At 38.2% G+C, this 22,395-nt stretch overlaps 1 protein-coding gene across 7 annotated transcripts in view; it reads right to left on the bottom strand.

The window, feature by feature from the left end:
* The window catches only part of LOC129495411 (methyl-CpG-binding domain protein 5), a 433,502-nt gene that overhangs the window by 8,128 nt on the left and 402,979 nt on the right, over positions 1-22,395 (bottom strand). For 5 of the 7 annotated variants that reach the window (XM_055302889.1, XM_055302888.1, XM_055302893.1 and 2 more), the window contains 2 exons: positions 19,196-20,404; positions 7,545-7,657 (listed from right to left, as the gene is read on the bottom strand). In XM_055302889.1, coding sequence (XP_055158864.1) covers positions 7,545-7,657; positions 19,196-20,404 — 1,322 coding nt within the window. The remainder of the gene's footprint in view (positions 1-7,544; positions 7,658-19,195; positions 20,405-22,395) is intronic. The other 2 variants (XM_055302892.1, XM_055302894.1) reach the window with 1 other exon arrangement.

Genomic DNA, 22,395 nt, shown 5'->3' with positions numbered 1-22,395 from the left:
TGTGGTTTTCCAAGAGTTAAGTCTCAGCATCTACATGAAGATTGGAAATTCGCAGTTGTGGAAGAATTTGGCTCATATTCCCATTTAGTTTGGCTCACATCGTGTTTAAAAACATATTTGAACTTTAGTGGAATGCCTTCAGATGGGGCCTTTGGTTTACCACAGCCCCCACCAGCTTTTAGCCTCACACGCCGGGACTGGACAATTCATACATTTAGTTTCTGTGTACGGCCCCGAGGACTGTTCTGCTAGGCACATCACGGATGCTCCACGTATTTACTAACTAAAAATTTTGTCCAAAGCCAATACGATGTCTCGATATTTTGGGAAACATACGTGAACTTAAGTCAGTTTAACTGAAAAAAAAAATTAATGTATTGGTTTTAACTAAATTATGTGGGCAATACAGCACCAACTCCTTCCCCCACCTTTTGCTGACCTGCAAGCCAGCCTCTGGTTTTTTACATTCTTCCCATCTATTTTTAGAAATATAAACAATGCAGAGAAGTGCATAGAATAAATTAACCCCTAACAAACCCACTTCCGAGAATAAACTGATAATAAATGACCTATTTCCTTTAAGTCTTTTTTATCAAAAAAAACAACAACCCTGAAATTCCCATTTATTATCAGTTCCCAGTCCCATTCTCTCCTCCCCTCAGGTTGTTGTCTATCTTTTTAGTATGTTTTATACTTAATTTTAATTTTATTTATTTATGAAAGAGAGAGAGTGAGCATGAGCAGGGGATAGGGCCAGAGGGAGAAGGGGAAGCAGGCTCCTTGCTGAGCAGCGCTGACATGGGGCTGGATCCTGGGACCCTGAGATCAAGACCTGAGCCGAAGGCAGACCTTAACCAACTGAACCACCCGGGGACCTCTGCTTTTATATTTCACATGATATATCCATGAACAATACCTAGCATTATCTTTTATGTGTATTTTTTGAATACGCACACAAAGGTGTCCGTCAGGTATGCAATGGTAGGCATACCATTCTGCAACGTGTCTCTTTCTCCCTTAGCACTGTCCAAGCACTGAGCACTGTCCAAGTTGATATCATCTATTCATACACTCGTTTATTTACCTACCCATTCTAGTTTTAAGGGACCATGGCGAGGATCCCTGGGAGGCTCAGCGGTTTAGTGTCTGCCTTCGGCCCAGGGTGTGATCCTAGGGTCCTGGGATCAAGTCCCATGTCGGGCTCCCTGCATGGAGCCTGCTTCTCCCTCTGCCTGTGTCTCTGCCTCTCTCTCTCTCTTTCTCCCTTTCAATCTGTCTCTCATGGATAAATAAATAAAATCTTACAAAAAAAAAAGGGACCATGGGCATCTTGTGGAGTCAGTCTGGGTTGCTTTCCTGGTGAGAAGTTTGCTAAGCCTGATTCTGAGTGCCGGGAGGTGAGGGGGGGTGCGGGGTGTTGGTCTGATCCTAGGACTCTGTGGGTCCATGTAAGTTTGGCTGGGGTTAGGCTGGGGCCCCATTTATGGGCTGTTTGGGAAAGGTCTTGACTCAATATCACATGTTGCCTAGTTGCCTAACAATATTACACCTTGTGTAATGTGTTAGATTTGTCTTTTTACTATTTCTAATGTATTTAAAAGTATGAATATAAATTTCAAAAGATATTTATGTTACAGACCTTTATTATATCTTATGGGTTTACGATTGACTACTTACAGCTCTAAATGTCTAAAACAAAGGTAAAATATTTCAGCGAAAAGCCACTAGGGAATTTTGGTTCTCTCACTTTTATCTTAATATCTTAATAGCAAAAACAGCTACTATTTATTGAAAATTGTCTATGTGCCAAAAATTGTGTTAAATCTTTATATACATTATCTCATTAAATCTTACAGCAAGCCGATGAAGTAGGTATTATGACAATTGTTTATATGTAATAAATACTTCATGACTTTTTAGGGAGAACTGGTGAAGCCAATTCGTTTTTTTTTTTTAATTAATTAATTAATTTTTATTTTAATTTTTTTTTGGTGGTGAAGCCAATTCTAATCTGGCAATGAAGAAGATGGATATTTAACTACAGTTTTTAAAAGTAGGAAGTTCAAAGAGCTATGAAAAAACTTTCCCTATGAAAAATTGTTTTTTAAAAACATTTTATTAATATGTATTTATTCATGAGAGACACAGAGAAGGAGAGACACAGGCAGAAGGAGAAGCAGGCTCCCTGCAGGGAGCCAATGCAGGACTCAATCCTGGACCCTGGGACCATGTCCTGAGCCAAAGGCAGACACTCAACCGTTGAGCCACCAGATGCCCCTCCTAACTATGGAAAAATTGTAATAACATCACCAATCAAAGTATAAAAATAATTCAACAGTACTTGTTGAATAAAAAGATAGAATTTAGGACTTTGTGATCTCATTCTTCAACAAGATGTTTAAAATGTTTGTAAACAGCCTGTATTAATTTAAGCTAAATTAATAGTGTTTTTCCTTTAACAGACTTAAGTAGTTCTTAGGGGGAGAAATGACTACTTGTGGAAGATGGAATAGATACAGAGAGGTGGGGCATGAAATTACTTGAATGCATCATGAGATTCAAGAGGTAAAGGGAGATGCTCCCAGGTGCTAAAGCTGCTGACTAATTTTTACACTAACTGGTCAGGTCAGGAAAAATGAACTTAAAAAAGGAAGAAAAATTTCCATGAGTTCATGAAATGAGTAATTAGTCAAAATTCAGTCTTCCAGTACCAAGGGCCTCCCTGTGGAGTCTCTTCTACTATTTTCGATTCCCTGCTGACATTTAATAATAAACATTTTTACTAATGGACACTCTAAAACCTACTTGATTAAGCAATAGATGTTCATATAATCACATTTCTAGTTATTAATGGAGATAATTGCCACTTCTATTCTTCATTGCCTATATTGTCACACATTATCCTTATCTTCGCTAATTGAGAAAAAAGGCAGGTACGCATCTGTGAATGGTACGAGAAATGAGGGAAATGAGAAACTGCACGTTGCTCTACACTGTCAGTGTAGAATTTAAGCAACTCACTTCCTGTAGAACAGAACAAATTTGGGTGAGACCTAAATGTCAAGAATCTTAGATTCTGAAACACAGTCCATAGAGAAAGTAGGAAGATCTAAGAAAACTTAACATGCTGGGGCAACTGGGTGGCTCAGTAGTTCAGTGTCTGGCTCTTGGTCTTGGCTCAGGTCACGATCTCAGGGCTGTGGGATCAAGTCCTGCTCCGGGCTCTGGGCTCAGCTGGAGTCGGCTGGGGACTCTCTGGCTCCCCTTCTGCCCTTCCCTGCTATGCACTCGCACACTCTCTCTCTCACAAATAAATAAATCTTTTTTTAAAAAAGAAAATTTAACATGCTAAGTATAATTTCTTGGTTTCAAAGTGGAAGTAGGATTTATTTGATCACTTTATCACTTTTCAGCTTCACAAAAATCAGGCTACCAAATTTTAAATGATATGTATGTATAGGTAGAATATTTGATCATTTCAGTGGAAATCATAACAAACTTAAAGCTATAAAACTTTTCCTTTAATGAAGCTATTTCCTCTTTTAAGTATGACCTCACCCCCAGTAATGTCTTCAATATACATGTTAATATTTCTCTTGGGATTAGGCTGTAATAAGCCTATCAGTTTAAAGATATTTATTATAAGTTTGATTATAGAATATTAAAAATTAAAATGATCACATAAAATTCTAAATATCTTTTTTTTGCAGATTTCATTTTTATTTATTTTTTATTTTTTATTTTTTTTTAAAATTTTTATTCATGATAGTCACAGAGAGAGAGGCAGAGACACAGGCAGAGGGAGAATCAGGCTCCATGCACCGGGAGCCCGATGTGGCACTCGATCCCGGGTCTCCAGGATCGCGCCCTGGGCCAAAGGCAGGCGCCAAACCGCTGCGCCACCGAGGGATCCCCTTTATTTATTTTTTAATTCTAAATATCTAATAGAATGGTAGGATGTTTCAACTGGGGAAAATATAACTGTGTTTGTTTCACCTGTATCTTTTAATACAAATATCTGTTTACTAACTACTTACCATGTACCAAGTATTGTGTGTTGAGGCTCTCTTTATATTGTCTATACTATAACAATGCTAAGAGGTAGATGTTAATATGCCCATTTTAAAAATGAATTTAGGCGCAGAGAGGTTAAGCAACATACGCAAGGGCACATAGCTCTGATGCGGTGGAAACAGGATTTGAACTCAAACCCCAAACCAACTTCTTAACCATCTTATTCCAAATGCCGCCTTCCTTTTTCAGTTGCTTCCTCCCTCCTTTTCCTGTCTGCAAAAGCAGGCCAATTTTTGTCATCTTAAAAATTCTTCCAGTTATTTTTCAGGAACTTTTCATATTAAGGATAGGAAGAAGCCTAATTAATTTGTATCAGCTCTCTGTACTTCATTCATATTCCCTCTTCAACCCATGGCCACTTGTTTTTACACCTTCCACTTTACTGGAGATGGTTTTCACTAAGGTTGCCTGCAGCCTCTAACTTGCCCATCTAATGGAGATTTCTCTCTTCTTGGCTTAGTGGACTGCTGTTTATCATTTTATCATCCTGGAAGCTTTTGGTCTTTGGTTCTGAACACCCTATTCTGCTGCCCCCTGGTTCTCTTCCACCTTTTTGATTGTTCTTATCTTCTTCATTATCTCTTGCAAATGTTCAAATGCCCACATGGGTCAATCCTTAGCCCACTATTCAAATGGGCCAAAGGATCTCTGTGTGATCGCAGCCATTTTTACATAGTGTCAGACTTGTGTCCAACACAGTCGACAGGCACTCTACATGCACTCAACAGGTCCCCTTTGTACTCTCCACTCGGCCAGTGTTTCTACTACCAGCCAAGTCACCCCAGCTAAAACCCTGAAAGTCGTCCTTGATTGCTTGCTCTCCACATTCCGATCATTCACCATGACATTCTGTGAATTTCACCTCCTAAATATTCCTCGACCTCCATTCTCCTGGAGAATGTTCCTCCTCCTCCATTCTCATCGCTCCCATCGTGGTTGAATCATCATCCTGCCTTGACTTCCGCCATGGCCTCCTAAACAATGTCCCTGTCTCCAATATGGTTCCCCTAAAATTTATCCTCCATAGAGGATAATCTATGTGAAAAATCCAACCACCTGACCCCTCAGGCACTTCCAATAAGATAAAGGATCCTATGGGTGCATACTAAACTCTTCATAATCTGATTGCTGCTTATGGCTTTGGCTGCTTCTCTTACAATTTCCTGTCTGATGCTTTACAGTCTCTCAAATCCAACTGCTGATCTCATTTGAACACTATCCCACCCCATACCACCTTGGTCCTTATCTCCTTGTTCTGGCTAATACCTATGTAGCATGTAAGGCTTGGCTCAGATTATCTCCTCTAGAAAGTCTTCCTTTACGCGAGTTTAATGCCACTTCTCTATGATCCCCAAGTATACTATACATATTGCTGTCATTGCAATTTTAACATTTTAATTATTTCTGGATCTGTCTCCTTTGCTCAAGAGAGCTCCAGGGACTGCAGCACAGATTTTTGCTCAATTACTCTCCTTAAATTGGGGAATAACTAAGTGATTAAATAAATGAATAAATACATGATTGGGTTTAAGACATCATTTGTCACTTATATGACTGACCTTCAATTAATTATTTAAGCTATTTGGGTCTTGGTGTCCTCATCTATAAATGGGCTTAGTAATTCTGGCCCATTTTGTCATTGGGAGAATAAAATAATGGATTTTAAATAGTATATGCAAAATGTAAAGTATTCTACTGGGCCTTTATAAGGCAGGTTAGTCTGTGTAGACAATAGCATGATAAATAAAACTGTTTTTTACAAAAGTTCATTTCATAGTTTCTTCTTTTATATCTCTCATCTATATTCTAACTTCCTGGTTTCATGACAGTCCCTTTAGATAAAGCCACTTAAGACTTAGCAAATTCACCATAACTAGTAAACTAGTTCTGAAGAAAAAAATTTAAAATAGCTATTTATTACTTACTACCTTTCAGAAATCGATTAATACCAAATTTATGGGAAAAATACAGCTCATTTCAAGGCAGTATATTTAAATATTTGAAGGAGTCATTTCATTTCTGTGTTATCAATTGTTTTGGGTATTTTGAATATAATTCAGCTTACTGGCATATCTCACTGGAGGAAAGATTTTAGGGTTCTTTTACATCAAATAAATGAGTACTGTTGAATATTTCATAGCAAATGGCCCATTGCAAATTTGTGATGTAGGTAATTTGCAATTTCCCTCCTGTCATCCAGAACTTGTATTAATTTTGTGGGCCTTATCCTACCACAAAGCTCTGCACAGGAAGTGTTATTTCAGTCAGAGCAGAAGGGACTTGCCTCACCATATTCTTTATCATATCTGTAGTGAATCTGGCAATTCACTCAGTCATTGATTGCTACAGTCAGTGCCAACTTGCTACCATCCAAAAAATTCCCCAACATAGGGGGACAGGAGTTTGCCCCTTGTGGTTAGCATCTTTCCGTGAGGCAGTTTATTGAGATGAAGAATTTCCCCAAGAGATTTCAGTTCTAAAATTTTGCCTCTGGCACCACTAAGAGAAAGAGTGCTCTTTGATAGATAATATTGATATCATTATGTGCACGAGATACACTACCGATCATTCTGACCTCATAATTCTTGGACCTGAACAGGCATGTCAATCATATGTATTTTTAAATAACTTTCCATGTGCATTTGCAAAAGCACATTTGTAATTGTCTACCTTAAAATGAAATAATAATTATGATACATAAAACTATATTGTATTACAGTGGAAACTGTTTCTAACGTTATCTGCTTGTCCAAACAACATTTACCTAGAATAAAAAGATCAAGAAGTACTTGAAAAATAATGTCTCAAAGTACAACTTCTTATTCTAATTTCAAAGAAAACCTATTATTCCTGCCCTAAGAAAAAAGAATTATTTACCATCACTTTGAGTAACAGTTAATCTGCCAAAATTATTTACCTGTGTACAATTGGGGGTATCTTCCAAAAGGGATAGAGTTTTGCTACACTTTTATTTTTTTATTTTTAAAATTTTATTTATTTATTTATTTATTTATTTATTTATTTATTTATTTATTTATTTGTAATTTCTACACACAAGAGGGAGTTTGAACTCATGACCCCTGAGATCAAGGGTCCTATGCTCTTCTGACTGAGCCAGGCAGGTGCCCCTTTGCTCCATTTTAGAAACTATTTAATTGCTACATGTTGAAAGTGTTTCTTTTCCAATATATGACAGGGATGGAAATGAAGGGAGTGAGGAAAGAGCTCATGAAGAGGGAAATCCCACAGAACAGTACAAATGGTTAAGAAAATACTCTCTGTAATAACTAATTTGGCTTAACTATAACGGTCCTCTTGGGTAACAACTACTAAACTGTACTTAGTACAGTACAGGCCCTAAGATGGACAAAATTACTGAGATTTTCTTGTCCCTATGAACACAAACTAGTAAATTATATCTATGAAAAGCAAAATGGCAAAAAAAAAAAAAAAAAAAATTCAGTGCTTACTTTCTGTTCCTTTTCCGGGCTCGGCTGTAGGCTTCTAAACCTTCTGTTAGTGTCTTCAACTTCTCGGGCTCCACCTGAGTGAAGGCATGAAGACCAAACCATATTACCCAGACCTGCAATTGTTAACACCATTTTTACTTTCCTGCTGGGGGAGGGAGGCTTAACTTTCACTGCCCTGTCAAATGTCCTGTCCTTGCTCAAGCAGAGGTTGACTGTGTGGCTCCAGGCTGTAACATCAATGGAAACGAGAGATCGTTTGGCTTTCATACTGTCAACATTTTGAAAATAATATTTTAAGAACACAATTTGGAACTTCAATAGCCTTCGATTCACAAAATCGTATAAATCAGAGATCCCTGGTTTGCTTTCTCTACTTGCTTGATACTCAGCAACTGCAAATCTGTACTCCATCCGAGGCGGACAGGAGCAGTGGCAGTGAAGGGGGTGGGCTTTGGAGCCAGTAGACTGAAGTTTGAATCTGACCTTGCTTTCTAGTGTGAATAAGACACTCCGATGTTCTGAACCTCAGGCTCTTTCTCTTTAAAATGAAGACAACAATACCTACCTTCCAGCTAGAATTGCTGGGACAATTAGAATGCAACAAGGCAGGTTGAATACAGGTAAGCAGAGAGTGGCTGTTATTACCTTGTAGTCTTAGGTATTGCAGAGGCCACAAAATGCATGGAAGGAGACTACCATAGTCCTTGCTGTCTAGGGAAGAGGGTGTTGCTACACCTGTGGGCGTGTCCTCTCCTTTCTTACTTTATCACTGCCGAGAATCTTGCTACTTCATCACCCTATGGCCACCAAAATGGTGACTGGGGGACTTATGAGGGTGGGGAGGTGCAGTCTTTGCCACTTCCCCCCAGTAATCTCCAGCATGGTTCTTGAAGCCACCCCTCCAAGATAAACAATTAATAAATAGTAAAACTTGTATGTGACTTGTGAGTAAAAACACTTTTAGAAAAACATTGCTATTTTTATTGATCTTAAAAAAAACAACAGTTTAAGTAAAAACAGTGTCGATTGCTGTGTAAACACAGCTTCAAGGCAAGTCTCCCAGCCGTCCCTTAACCCAGTTTTTTCCCTGCCCCTATGCTACTTTTACAGAAAAATTTGAGAAGGTGCCAAAATGCCTCATGGGTAAAAAAATAAATACTAAGAAGCAAGGAAATTATTATTAACTTTTCTCTTGAAATCTTCTTGACTCATGAGTATGCTTTATAAATAATTTTTCTTTGACCTCTTCAAAATTGAGTACCCAGTAATGAGTAACAAAGGATTTCCTTTGTCAGTTTGAAAACAGGCATGTCTAAATACTCAAGGAGAAAAACAATCAAATAAAGAAAACATTTTCCTTTTCACAATTTTTGTACTTTGTCCTAAAGGATGCAAATCTCATATTTCTATATATCTATATCTCCATTCATTGGAGACACCCAATTTTTTGTGTGCTGGAACAAGAGAACAATTTTGTTCTAATAACACTTCATGGAAGCCATGAAGAAAAGTGTCTTGCTGAAATAACTGGAAAAGCTTAAGTGAGATGAATATATATGTGTTGTTTTAAAAAAAATAGTGCCTGGGTACATTTTCACATTTCACGTTGAAGAGGTTTCATCTTGTATTTACTCACGTGAAAAGAAAAAGAAAGATATTTCACACATTACATTTCTATAATCTATCGCTAATTCCACTTATATTTAAATGCCCCACCCCCCCACCTTTTGGCAGTAGAAAGGAAGCTCTCCTATGTAATAAACTTATAGTAAGCACAAATTGAAAAAAGTGAAAGATCTCAGAAGGGATTGATGCAAGCAACAGAAAGCAGATTCACAGTGAAACAAAGCAAAACATCAATATGAAGACTTAATCCACTGGTGTTAATTCTTAAACACTAAGTTAGGTAAAACTATTTTTTAAATTTTCAGTTTTTATTTTTTTATTTTTTTAATTTTTTTTTATTTATTTTTTTAAAAAAAATTTTTTTTTAATTTTTATTTATTTATGATAGTCACAGAGAGAGAGAGAGAGAGAGAGAGAGAGAGAGAGGCAGAGACACAGGCAGAGGGAGAAGCAGGCTCCATGCACCGGGAGCCCGACGTGGGATTCGATCCTGGGTCTCCAGGATCGCGCCCTGGGCCAAAGGCAGGCGCCAAACCGCTGCGCCACCCAGGGATCCCCTCAGTTTTTATTTTTAATTAAATAAGGAATAAGGGGCAATAAAAACATTTCTTGTGCATTTATTGTGGAAAAGGCACTGTTTCATTGTTATATGATAATACTGCAAACTAGTATTATTTTTGTTATTTTACAGATGAAACTCAGTGAATTTAAGTAACATGGCCAGCACTGAAACTCAGGTCTGACTACAAAGCACTCAACCTCTCTCCACCACACCAACTACAATATACATTGATGTTTACAATCATTTTTACACACACTTACACACACACGCAGACATACTAAAAAAAAAAATAGGTCAAATTATTTTAAAACAAATTAGATTCTTCCAGAAATTTAGATAATACATGCTCAAATTTATCTTTAAAAACTTTTTTATGCTTGGATAATTTTCTGAACTAATAATCTACCATGATTTTTCTTTTCATTTAAATTGCCTCTAAGGCTGTAAGGTACTCTATAATGAACTATATTATTTATAAAGGATTCAAAATGACCTTGAAAGAGAAAGCAATGATGGTGCTTTCTGAAACTAAATACAAATAAGTTACACAGCACTGTTTATTTGTGATATGACAAGATCATACATATCCAGAGGTAAATGTTTAGTTTATTTTGTTTCAGAATTTTAGTACTCTACTGAATTGTGAAATATATGAACAGCGTATGTTGTTTATAAGGAATTATTCATATACTTATGCAATATTCAAGAAACTCTTTAAAGATACTGCCGCCCCCTAAGATGGGATCGGAGAAGAACAAAATAAATTCAATTTCTAGTCAAATAGAAATCATATTTAATGATTTAATGAATACTCCCTCATAAATTACTTAGCTAACTTGTAAATGAAGAAAGTACTGAGAAATCAAATACATAAATGTAACATTAAAAAGGATAAACACAAATATTTCTATAAACCTTACATTGAAGGAGCAAGTAATTTAAGATACTTAATACTGTGATCTGTAATTACAACCTTATATTCCTGTACATTCATAAGCCAGGAGTTCTATAAATTATTTAATTCCTATCCTGGTGAGAAATCAAGGGAGGACTTTATAATGTACCTTTACTCATAATCTATCCCATTTTCTCACTCTGGTAATGATGAGGCTAATAGGAATGACCAACATGGTATAACCCTCTGCACATAAATCATTTAAGATTTAGAAAAAATTACCAGAACTTATACATATTTATAGTTCAGATATTACCTCATGTATAAATATACACACATATTGGATATATTTTGACTCCTAAAGCCTCGTTCACTCATTCACATTCTTTAGATATCACAATTCTTCACATGAATAGTCCTACAGCCTGTTCAAGCAACAGAAAGCAGATTCTGAACCCTACCTGTTCAGTAGGGTTGGAAACATACCCATACACTCTTTTGGGTGGATTAAGACTTTTCTGAACAACTCTGAATCTCTGGTTGCTTATTTTGTTCACAAGGCACACAGTAAAATTTGGCTATTTAATTAAGTTTGATTTGGGGTCAACACAGTAGAATGTAGTGATCTTAGAAGTAACTTAAATCTATGACAAAGGGAGACACAAATCCTTCAGAGAACCAAACTGACCCTCTGAAAATGAGGTAGAGTATATATTAGAAGAGCTTGGATCAAAGATCCTAGATCACTTTTGAATAGAGCCAATTAAGTAAAGATGATGTCAAAATTCCCCATAGGCTTTAAACCTGGTAACAGGATTGAATTTCTTGGTGATTTACTTCGCTGCTACTTAGTGGTGAGGGGAAGCTGTCACACAAAGGTCAGACAAAGGACAGAGTACAAGCCACCTCCCAGGTTTCATAGGAGAGGCAGGGCAGCTGAACTCAAGCGCCTTCTCATTCTTTACGTCTTTGTTCATGTCATCAGCTCCTGTGTTGGGGGAATGGTACTATGCAAAGAGTACTAAGCTTAGAGTTAGGAGACCGGGGTTGGGTCCTGGCTTAACTGCCTGTCACTTCTGTCCTTAGGAATGCTACTTCGCTGAGTTTCAGCTCCCTCATCTGTACCATGGGGATGGTTGTGCGCTTCTTTATGCATCACTGAGAGAATCTAAAAAGACAATGAACATGAAGGTACTTTGTAAACACCAAATCAGTCTTTACCAAAGTGTCATTAGTGGCATGTGAAACAAGGACAGACCTTTAATATTTTTTAACATTTTTAATAGCTATATATTCATATGTTTATATTAGAAAAATACAAAAAACATCATACTTAGGATTTTACGCATATTATATCTTAGAGTAAGACTGAAGACATTATTTGAAAGTAACTTCAATGGTGCCTAGTTCATATTATGAGTCCAAAAAGTATTTGTTGAATAAATAAATAAATAGTAAATGAATTTGCATAAAATTTTTAAGTATAGTACAGGTAGCACGCAACTTTCTGTTTTTCTTGGGGGGTGGGAGGAACAGAGGGACAAAGAGGGAGAGAATCTTAAGCAGGCTCCACGCCCAGCATGGAACCCAATGAGGGGCTAGAGCTCAAGACCCTGACTGAGATCACAACCTGAGCTGAAATCAAGAGTTGGACGCTTAACTGACTCAGTCACTAGGTGCCCCTAAAGGAACATGCATGCTATTTGTTTTTCTGTTTTTAGAGATTAGTGGGAGTGGGAGTGGGGGAGGCAGGGGGCAGACAACTTCAGTTGAAACCTGAGAAATAAAGCCCTGAAGCAATCAGCAAATATGAGGCATTTATTAGCTTCATTATTGGCAAACACTTATTAAATAGTATTAAAAAAATCTTCCACCTGGAAAAGTCCTGCTAACTTAAGTGCGATATTGCAATATTTTTTTAAAAATGGGAATTAACACTAAATAATTTGGAGTAAAAGGGGATCCCTGGGTGGCACAGCGGTTTAGCGCCTGCCTTTGGCCCAGGGCGTGATCCTGGAGACCCGGGATCGAATCCCACGTCGGGCTCCCGGTGCATGGAGCCTGCTTCTCCCTCTGCCTGTGTCTCTGCCTCTCTCTCTCTCTGTGTGACCATCATAAATAAATAAATAAATAGATAAATAAATAAAGAAAGAAACTGAATATCTTTAAAAATAAATAAATAAATAAACAAATAAACAAACAAACAAATAAATAAATAAATAAATTGTAGTAGAGTTGACTCACCTGTGACAGAGAGGATGAACCTCATTTTCCATCAATAATACTCATGGAAAAATTCCTAAAGTGAACCCCTTTTTATTTTTTCAAACGAACTAATCAAATACACATAGACGATTTTTGTCAGTGGCCTTATCTGAGGCTTTGTGTGCGTGAATATGGGTGTGTGTGCTTCCTTTCCTCTTCACTTTGGAAACAGTGTTTTTAGGTAGGAGAAAAGTATACTACAGGACTAGAGTAAATCTATTCTAAATGTACAACATATTTTATACTGACCCACCACTCATCCTTGGAATTAAATGCTTGGAGTGAGCTCGGATTTCTAAAGCAGCACTGTTTAAAGTTTCATGTCACAGAAGCACGTACCTGCCTCAGACCTGACTCCATTTGTTACTATCCATATGGAAACCTTTCTGACAAGCTCAAGAACTCTGTGTGGGTCTCAGTTACGTGTAAATGGAGACAGGCCTCCTTTTCCTCTTTAACCTTGTTCAAGGGAAGAAGGTTACCATATTCCACAGTTCGCTTCAGGGACATTCACGGTCTTACCTAAGCTTTCTCTGTTTTGTCTTTTTGCTAATATTCACATTTTTGGTCTTATTTGGTTCTTCATTGTTATTATCTCCCAAATTTCTGTCAGGCGCTGAATTTGTCAGCCTGGCTTTTATCTTGCACATTACTTTTCAAAAACGATTTTCCTTCCTTTTCAAGGAGATTCTGTTGCTACAGAGCATGGACTGCCTCTGTCGTCCTAACCAGCCGCAATGCAGCCCAAATACTGTGGTTGGTGATTGAGTGCAGGGACAAGGATTCATTCCCAACCGCAGTTAAGGAGCTATGTAAGGCAAGGGCAATATACAAAGCACACTTTCAACAGAGAATTATAGTACTAAAGAATAAAAACAGCTAATGCTGATAATCAAGCACAGAAAGAGTGCTCTTTAAAGTAAAACTTTTAAAAATCATAAGAGCTCCAACTTAAGTTACACATCCCCAAAACACGATGGTCAGCTGTCTTTGGATACGTTTCACACTGTCAGAACATGTGTGTGTGTGTGTGTGTGTGTGTGTGTGTGTGAGAGAGAGAGAGAGAGAGAGAGAGAGAGAGAGACGTACTCACCTGACATATAGAAAGTGTATTGTTCCAAAATAAGTTTGGTTATGAGTTCTAATAATGATGAGTTTTGTCTTATTTGAATGACTGACTACTCAGAGAGTGATTTTCATCTTTACCTGCCAAATATAACCACGTGAAAAAAGGCAAAGTGGGATTCTCAAGAGAGAGCACCCTGCCCGCTACTTATAAAAACATGTCTTCATTTGCTCATCTAGTGTGTCACTGAAATGTACAACTTTTCTGAGTAATCAGAGCTCCCTATCTGTCCAAGAACAGCCAGCATTTCACTGAAGAGAAACATTGCGGCGCCAATCTGGAAATAAATCCTTTCCTAAATTTGGCTCAAGTCAGAATACACAACGACTATAAGAGCAATGAAATATGAAGACCAGTGGGAAATGTCCAAAAAGAGTAAAAGCTATGTACTAAAGAAAAAGTTTTATTTTTTGATTATCACTTGAGTGTCAATTCTTTCAGGTTAGTTAATATAAGATCAGAGAGGGCGGAATGTAATCACAAAATATATTTTAGGAAACGGGGACTTTTCTGACTTTTATGTAATTATTGAAACAAGTACATAAAGATAACCATCCCCCCCTCCATAGCTGCACAGGTTTACAATGATTGCTAATTGGGGTGCCCGGGTGGCTTAGTGGGTTAAGTGGTTGACTCTTGATTTCAGCTCAGCTAATGATCTCAGGGTCCTGGGATTGAGCCCTGCCCTGTGTCAGGCTCCAGACTCAGCAGGGAGTCTGCTGGAGACTCTCTCTCCCTCTATCCCTCTGCCCTTCCTCCCCGTTCTCTTTCTCTCTAAAAAAAAATAATAAAATAAATATTCTTTTAAAAAAAAAAGTGTTTGCACTTTATGGTGGATAGGTGTGATGCCAGCAAAGCCATTTCCCTTTCCAAGAATGTCCTAAGGCCGTGCCAAGATCTGGCAATGCAGCTCTCTGGCTGCGATGATGTACTGGAGCATAGCACTGAGGTCTTATTCTTGGTCACTGAAGCTTAAACTATAAAGGATTCATGGTTCAGAAAGAAACTTGCATCATTTATTTAGAAAAAGTATAAATATCTTTCAGACCATACTTGATTACAAACTGATAACCAAAGGAAAGAATGTGTTAGAGAGTGAGGAGACACTACTTTCAGGACGGTCTGATACCGGACACATAATATTCTTTAGTGTTTTACACAGCTTTAGTATTGGGACAGCAGTCTATAGGGGTGATTCAGTCCAAGTTTCCATGGATGGCTAAAAATCTCTACTAATGAATATTGTTGTGTGTGTGGAGGGGGCGACGAGATAGGAAAGTAAAGGAAGAAAGCCTGCGTTGGTATTTTTTACAAACAACGTTGGGAGGTGGACTTCCAGGTTCACTGAATAAAGTGCTTGAAAATGCTTCTGAGTAGAACTCCTGCTTGAAACGAACCGCCCACGATAACATAATCGGAAATGCCACTTGTGTGTGACGTGCTGAACTTCATCAAAAAATGGCTGTAAACTATTTGACTCATTGAATATATTCATTATAATGCTCTCACTAGATTGGAGCCTCAATCTAGTTTGTAAACCCTTGATCCATGGATAATGCATAGGCAAACAATAACTAAACTCAAACGACCACAATTCCAGAGTGGAGAAATCCAAATTAATAAGGTTGTTTAACATAAAAAAACACAGGGGCCAGGAAGCTAATTTCTATTGAGCGTCTCTCGTGTGCTGGATGATCTGTTTGTGGTAGATCATTTAATTCTGAAAACATCATTCTGAGTGAGAACTGAATAGTCCCACTTGAGAGGTGAGGGGACTGTGGCCCAGGGTCATTAAGACACCCACCCAGGAGCAATTAGGGAATGGATGGGGCGGGGATCAAGCTCACGGGAGGATGCCCAGAGCCCATGCCTCTTCCTGCCACACTCCGCGTGCTCTCTAGTTCTCCGTAGACTATGTTCATATGATGTTTGATGTTTTGAAATAAAACCCTTTACGAAGCAATCTCCAAACGTGCAGAACAGTTCCAAAGGATTATTAGTAATTCTGCTACACTTAACACCCCACCAAAGACGAAGGGTGCCTTTCTAAGATCATAAAATGACCAGGTCGTTGACTATCATGACAGCTGGGTGAAGCGTCATCAACTTAGGGACAGCATGGACACCTCGGCCCTTGGCAGTAGTCCAGGGACAGCATTGATCTGTCAGGCCAGGGACCACCTGTATGGCCTGAAAACAAGAGAGGCGCCCAGCTTACTCTGAATTAGTAGCCTGCAATATTGCCAATTAATTACTTTTTAAACATTTTTTTGCCTGCTTCTGAAAAGAATCTGAAGTGGTTTGCTGAGAACAAAGACTGCAACAGAAAATAAATGACAGGTTCCTATGATGAGAGGGGTGGGGAGAGATTAAGATAATCGATCTATTCTAACACTTGAGTTAACATAGATTGTATCTGGAGGGATCTAACAGACTCTCCGGTTAATTTACTTTGTGGACATGGAAATAGTATGAACAACTGAGAATCTAGAAAGGTCTACAATGATAACATATAAGAAAATTGTTTACCAAACCTTTGCATCTGAGATACTACAAAGATAAACACTAGGGGATGGGGTCCCACATTTTGCATTGGCAAGGTGGAATTAATTAGGTTTTACTGTTAATAAACACATGGTTTATGGAGTCAGTCTGTATCTTTGTCTCTCGACTTTATAAAATGTCAGCCATTGCCACAGTGTAGAAGAGACCCTAATGCACTGCTTGGCTTTTTAAAAGCAGAAATCCAATTATTCATGCACAAGACTTTATTTATCCAACATTGCTGAGGACTTAGGGATTCTATGTAAATCATATTTACATCATGACTGGTTGGTTCACTGGACTAAGAGTACGAATTTTAAAAACGTTTTTGCTGGAAATCTTTTCAAATAGATCACGCTTTGTCTTACACAGCTATTGAACATAGTTTAAATTTTTCTTGATGAACCAGGATTACCAAGACATCAAGCAAAGGCCATCTGGCTTGAAGTCAGACAGACTTGTGTTTGAAATTTCACCTTTTCTGGTCTTATAAATCGAGAACACTGTTTGGCTTGATAGGCATCATTAAATAAGGTATGAGGAAGCCCTTCCTTTGTTTTGTGAACCACAGAAGAAAAAAAGAGTGCTTGTGAAATAGTACTTTATTTTTTTAATGTGCAAATGTGAGTAGGTCCTGGAAAGACCAAGGTTTTTAAAAATGTTAAGTGCCCTAGAGCTTTTAAGGCTGTTATACCTTGCTTTCTAATGACAGATAAATATTTCATGTGTTGTCATTAATAATGTATTATATGTTTTCAAGTTTTGTACCTCTAAATGTGGGCTTTAAATTATTTTTTTGAATTACTAAAAATATTTTTGACATATCCTGATATCAAGGTTTTGATATTCAGGTTGTCAGAATGCAAAATCACAATGTCCTTTGGTGGTGAGGGGAGGGGAATATTTGAGTTGACAGAAATAATTTTATGCTCCCTGTTAGAAATTCATCTATTGCTTATAACAAGGAAGAAGATTCTGGATTTTTTAAACACTTACTATTGTAGAGTGAGTGAAACCCAGTTGCTTATTTAAATGAAGCAACATAAATGTTTCTTGGACTCGTAGATAATGATTTTTTTTTTTTAAAGTGTATCTCCCCACACATCAGTGAATAAGTCAATCCCAGGAGTTTTGCAAACACAGACTAATCAAAAGATTAGGACCATTGTTTAATGTGAAATGTGTTAAAAGTACATGCCTTTATTCTCCTGAGGACATAAAAAGATATTTAGACAAGGCATTTAGGACAGGAAGAATGTTTCCAGGAAAGGGAGGCTATAATCTTTTCTTTCATTAAGCTTTTTGTAAAATGGCACCTAAAAAAGACTTGGTTTCATTTGCACAGAGATTGTAAAACAGTGCAGTGTCTACATCTTATATTTGTAGCAGTCCATTTATATCCTAAAAGCCCAATTTTGCTGTTTCTAATTACTTTTTGAATAAACTGTCAAAAATATTTAGGTTTATCAACCTAGAGAATGTTTTGTCTGGGCTCAGAGAGATTAGAGAATAAAATGTTTTGTGAATAGGGGTATGGAATTCATTTTCTTATCAAACGTAGAAACACTATGCCCAGAGCACACCCTGACAAGTATATATTAGGCATTATAAGCGATGGGCTTAAGGACCTCCTGGTCATTTGGAGAAAGACAATCTTTTTATTGTGCTGGCAAAAATGTTTTCAGTTTCCTGCCATTAAACCTAAGTGCCAGTGGAGGTTTAAGCAGAGTTGAAATAGCTTTATACAATATACTCTTTAAGAGAATACCATATATTTGTTAAGAGTAGTTTTTATTTCCTAAGGAGATGAAAAATTGTTTCCTCATCATATGTGGGGAATGTGCATAATTATCTCCTCCTGGTCAGATATAATTTTTTCTATCTGCTTTAAACATTCTGCATGTTTCTCGCCTAGTGAGCCAATTTATCAATTGTGAGGGGGGAGGGGGAACCCAGAAGACCCCTACTAATTTCTTCTAAATTGAATAGTAGTTTCATGGAGAAGTTTTCATTTAATTTATATGATCAGATTGTGTTAAGTAGAACCAGACGGTGGGGTTAAACATTTCCATATGTTATAAAGGCCCAGAACTTTTCCTTGAAAGGAGACACCATTCTGAATACAGACATTACCTGCTGCTTCCAGAAATGGCTGCAATTACACCCGGGTTTTACCCTCTGCTCAGCTTTATGCAGCTCCTGTGAGCGCACGGAGGAGATGCTGTCCCCCAGCGCATCCTGTTGCCCTACCTCTGCCATACTGCTGGACTTCAAAGGCCACCAGATTTTTTCCCCCAGTCCTTGCCACTTGCCTTCATCCTCTGTGTATGGAATGAAGAATTAAGTACATACAGGGAAGGAAGGCAGGATTAAGAAAATTCTGGAAATCTGGTTCCTGGGTTAGAGGCCCTAGTGGGATCTCTACAAACACGGCACAACTCACCCCTTGATATGACATTTTGGTGACTATAACCATCCCCTCTTCATTTTATGCTCCAGAAGTTTGTGAGAACTTAACGAGTCATGAAGAATCCTAATTTCAAATCCAAAGAATCCAAAGTGACGACAACAAAAAATAACAATTGATATCTGAACAAAGGTTAGTATTTGACAATGGATAAAGATTGGTATACCTTCCCTTCCTCGGGGCTTTGTTGACATGAATTGTGAACGTCGTCTTCTCTTACTAATTTTCCAGGCCAAGAAGTAAGTCCTTTGATTTGGCCCCAGACCAAGTCGCCAACGTTGAACGTCCTTGGCCTATAATGTATCAACTCATTTGAAGAAGGGGAGTCTGGATTCCTTAGGTCATCTTCACTACTAATGCTTTTAGCATCTGAAGGGCTAGGCACACACCCATTAATGCTTTTGGCATTAAAGTCTCCATTGTAATGGATGTAGTCTTTGACTAGAGAATTTTCCAAACTATTTGAGGAGCTCGGAGACTGCTCCTCTAGGACCAGGTCTTGTCTTGTGGTATTCAGCAGCTCTCCAAAGCCCCGACTCTGTCGAGGTCTGTTCCCATTAATGTGTGCACATCTTTCCACAGTGTTCTCTAGTCTCTCCTTAAAACTCATCATAGTTCTTTTGTAGTTATTATACCTGAAATTTTCCTCCAGAATTTTATCCCCTTGACAGTTTCTTGGTGGTAACAGTACCGGGTGCTGTTCCCCAGGCAGAAATGGCAGTGTAGAGACATTGTTGGACCTTTCGTGACAAGGACTACTGTGGATATGGCCTGGATGATCTAAAAATTCCTCACACTTCCACCTGTTTCGCTCCCCTCCAGGGCTTTGCTCCCCATCCCACTGTTTTTTGGATGTGTGGCAACTTGCTGACTTGAAATATTCAAACCCATCTCCTTCATTTGAGTTTTTCCCATGGTCCAGATTCCTGGGCAGCCGAGCCCCTCTTGCATTCCTCAGCCTACCATCATGATCGACACTGCCCATGTTTCGTCCATGAATGACCGCACTGACAGCACTGGGGAGACTTAACGGGTCACCAATCGAGGCAGTGAAGGCACTCATGGCACTCAGAGCTGGAATGGGGCTGATCTGAGTTGTACTGTTGACTGCAGTGGTGATGACAACCTGCATTCCTTTGCTGGCTGCATCAACAACTGCTTTGTAAATGGCATCTACAGAAGCATCACCTTGGCCACCCACAATGAGGCCATCTTTCACCTGCTGACCAAGAGATGGGTCAATCCTCGGTTGCAACTCACAAGATGTATCTTGGAAAGGTGGAAGTGTAGTGTTTGGATTCTCAGGAAGTGCCGTGAGCCCCGGCTGAGTGCTTATTCTTTTGTTTAGGAGAGCTGCATCTTCCTGCATTCTCACCTTGAAGAAACAGACAGGAAGCAGTGAGAGACAGAAAAGTTTTTAAAGACGTCAAAGAGAAAGACCATAATTTTAAGGTTTACCGAAAGGCAAACAAATATAACAAGGAGAGAAATATAAAGAAAGAACAAGGCTCAAAATGTAATAAAAAGTCACTCTGTATAGTAGAGTTTATGTCTTGATCATACTTGGGTAGTTTCTTTGGTTGAAATTATTTCATACATTTGTTTTAAAGAACTCATCACTGGGGCGCCTGGGTGGCCCAATCAGTTGAGTGTCAGACTCTTGGTTTCTGCTCAGGTCGTAATCTTGGGTTCTTGGGATCAAACCCCTGGTCAGGGCTCTGTGCTCAGTGGGGAGTCTGGTTCTCTCCTTCTCCCTGTGCCCCTCTCCTTGCTCATGCACTCTCTCTTTTCTCTCTAAAATAAATAAATCTTAAAAAAATAAAAGAATGTATTTCTAAAATAAATGAACAAATAAATAAAAAATAAAAAACTCATCATTACCAAACATTCTCTAGAAAAGTTAAAGGTGAGGTGGTTGAACACAAACTGTTTTCAGGTAATGACTCCATGTATTTAAATGTCATTACAGGTTCTGTAAGTTGGGTTTCAGAGAGACAAGTCCATCACCAGCACTGCTCAAATTACGAAGGGAACCAGATTTTGGAAAGGAGTTCTAATTCACTGATATTTCTACTGAACTACAACATAAGCTAAAAGAAAATTTTCTCTCTCTTTCTCTTTCTTTCTCTCTTTCTCTCTCTCTCTCTATATATATACACACTCTTTTTCTTTCTCTCTCTCTCTATATATATATATATACACACACACCTTTTTTGTAACAATAAAATATTCGTAATTTATTTCGTAACAATAAAATATTCGTAATTTATTTCGTAACAATAAAAAAATATATATACACACACACGTTCTTTCTCTTTCTCTCTCTCTCTCTCTATATATATATATATATATACACACACACACACACTTTTTTCGTAACAATAAAATATTTCTGATATGACATTATATTTCTGAAGACTTCAGATAAAGCAGTGACACCCACTCTTCAATCTTACCAGGCTACTGACTGGGGGACACCACCATGCGGTCAGCAATGACAATGGCTCTCTATAGAAGTGATTCTTAATTGGGAAGAGGGGAAGGAAGGGGATGCCTAGCAGGTAAGAATATCAATGGTCAGCACAGGAAGGATGAATGCACTTTGAAAAAGTCCCCAAGGTTATTGTAATTGCACCAACCCCACCTAAAAACTGCTGCTTTAGACCCTTGCTACTTCGGATTTCCTCTTCAATGATTTCTCCCTTCTTGTCTTCACATCTTTTCCCACTAAATCAGAATCTGGGATCCATCAACATATCAACCACTCTCATGTTATTCTCCCACTGTCTACACCTACCAGATAAAAATCTCAATGTGGGATCAATTTAACTGCCCTTATCTATATCCAGTGAGAATGCTGAGTATCTGTCTAGAAATTTAGGGCTTTCAACTACAGCTGGGGGCTTATTGTTTCCATCAATCTGATGATCCTCAAGTTAGGTATCATTCTCCTTCACAACTGTTCAAATCTTTACCCACTTCTTCAAGCTGGTTGTTACAGCATCTCCAGCACTATTCTTAGTGGATAACCCTTACTTAACAGAGAAAATGGAGTTCACAGGCTAAGAATTCTCATAGTTCTTATACTCTGCTACTCCCTACCCCCTGGCAGCACACACTTTGCAATTATACACGCCTCACATCCTGCCCTGCTTCCCAGTGTTAAGAGGGGCCTCTTGTTTTCTGAAGGTAAGTCCTCTTACTTATGCTCTGATTTCCAAGGCACTCCTCAGGGATTTTGCCTCATTTGTTATCCCTTCTCTTCATTATGCTCAATCTTTTCCACATTTTTTCTTTTTTTGCTCTTAAATTTTTCTTTTTTTAGCATACAACCATGTGCATAGCTTCCATATTTTAAAAGTTTGC

The sequence above is a fragment of the Nyctereutes procyonoides genome, unplaced genomic scaffold (genome assembly GCF_905146905.1).
Source record: "Nyctereutes procyonoides isolate TBG_1078 unplaced genomic scaffold, NYPRO_anot_genome, whole genome shotgun sequence".
NCBI classification, from domain to species: domain Eukaryota; kingdom Metazoa; phylum Chordata; class Mammalia; order Carnivora; family Canidae; genus Nyctereutes; species Nyctereutes procyonoides.
The sequence above is the reverse complement of the archived record's forward strand: the minus strand, read 5'-3'. Positions and strand labels throughout refer to the sequence as shown.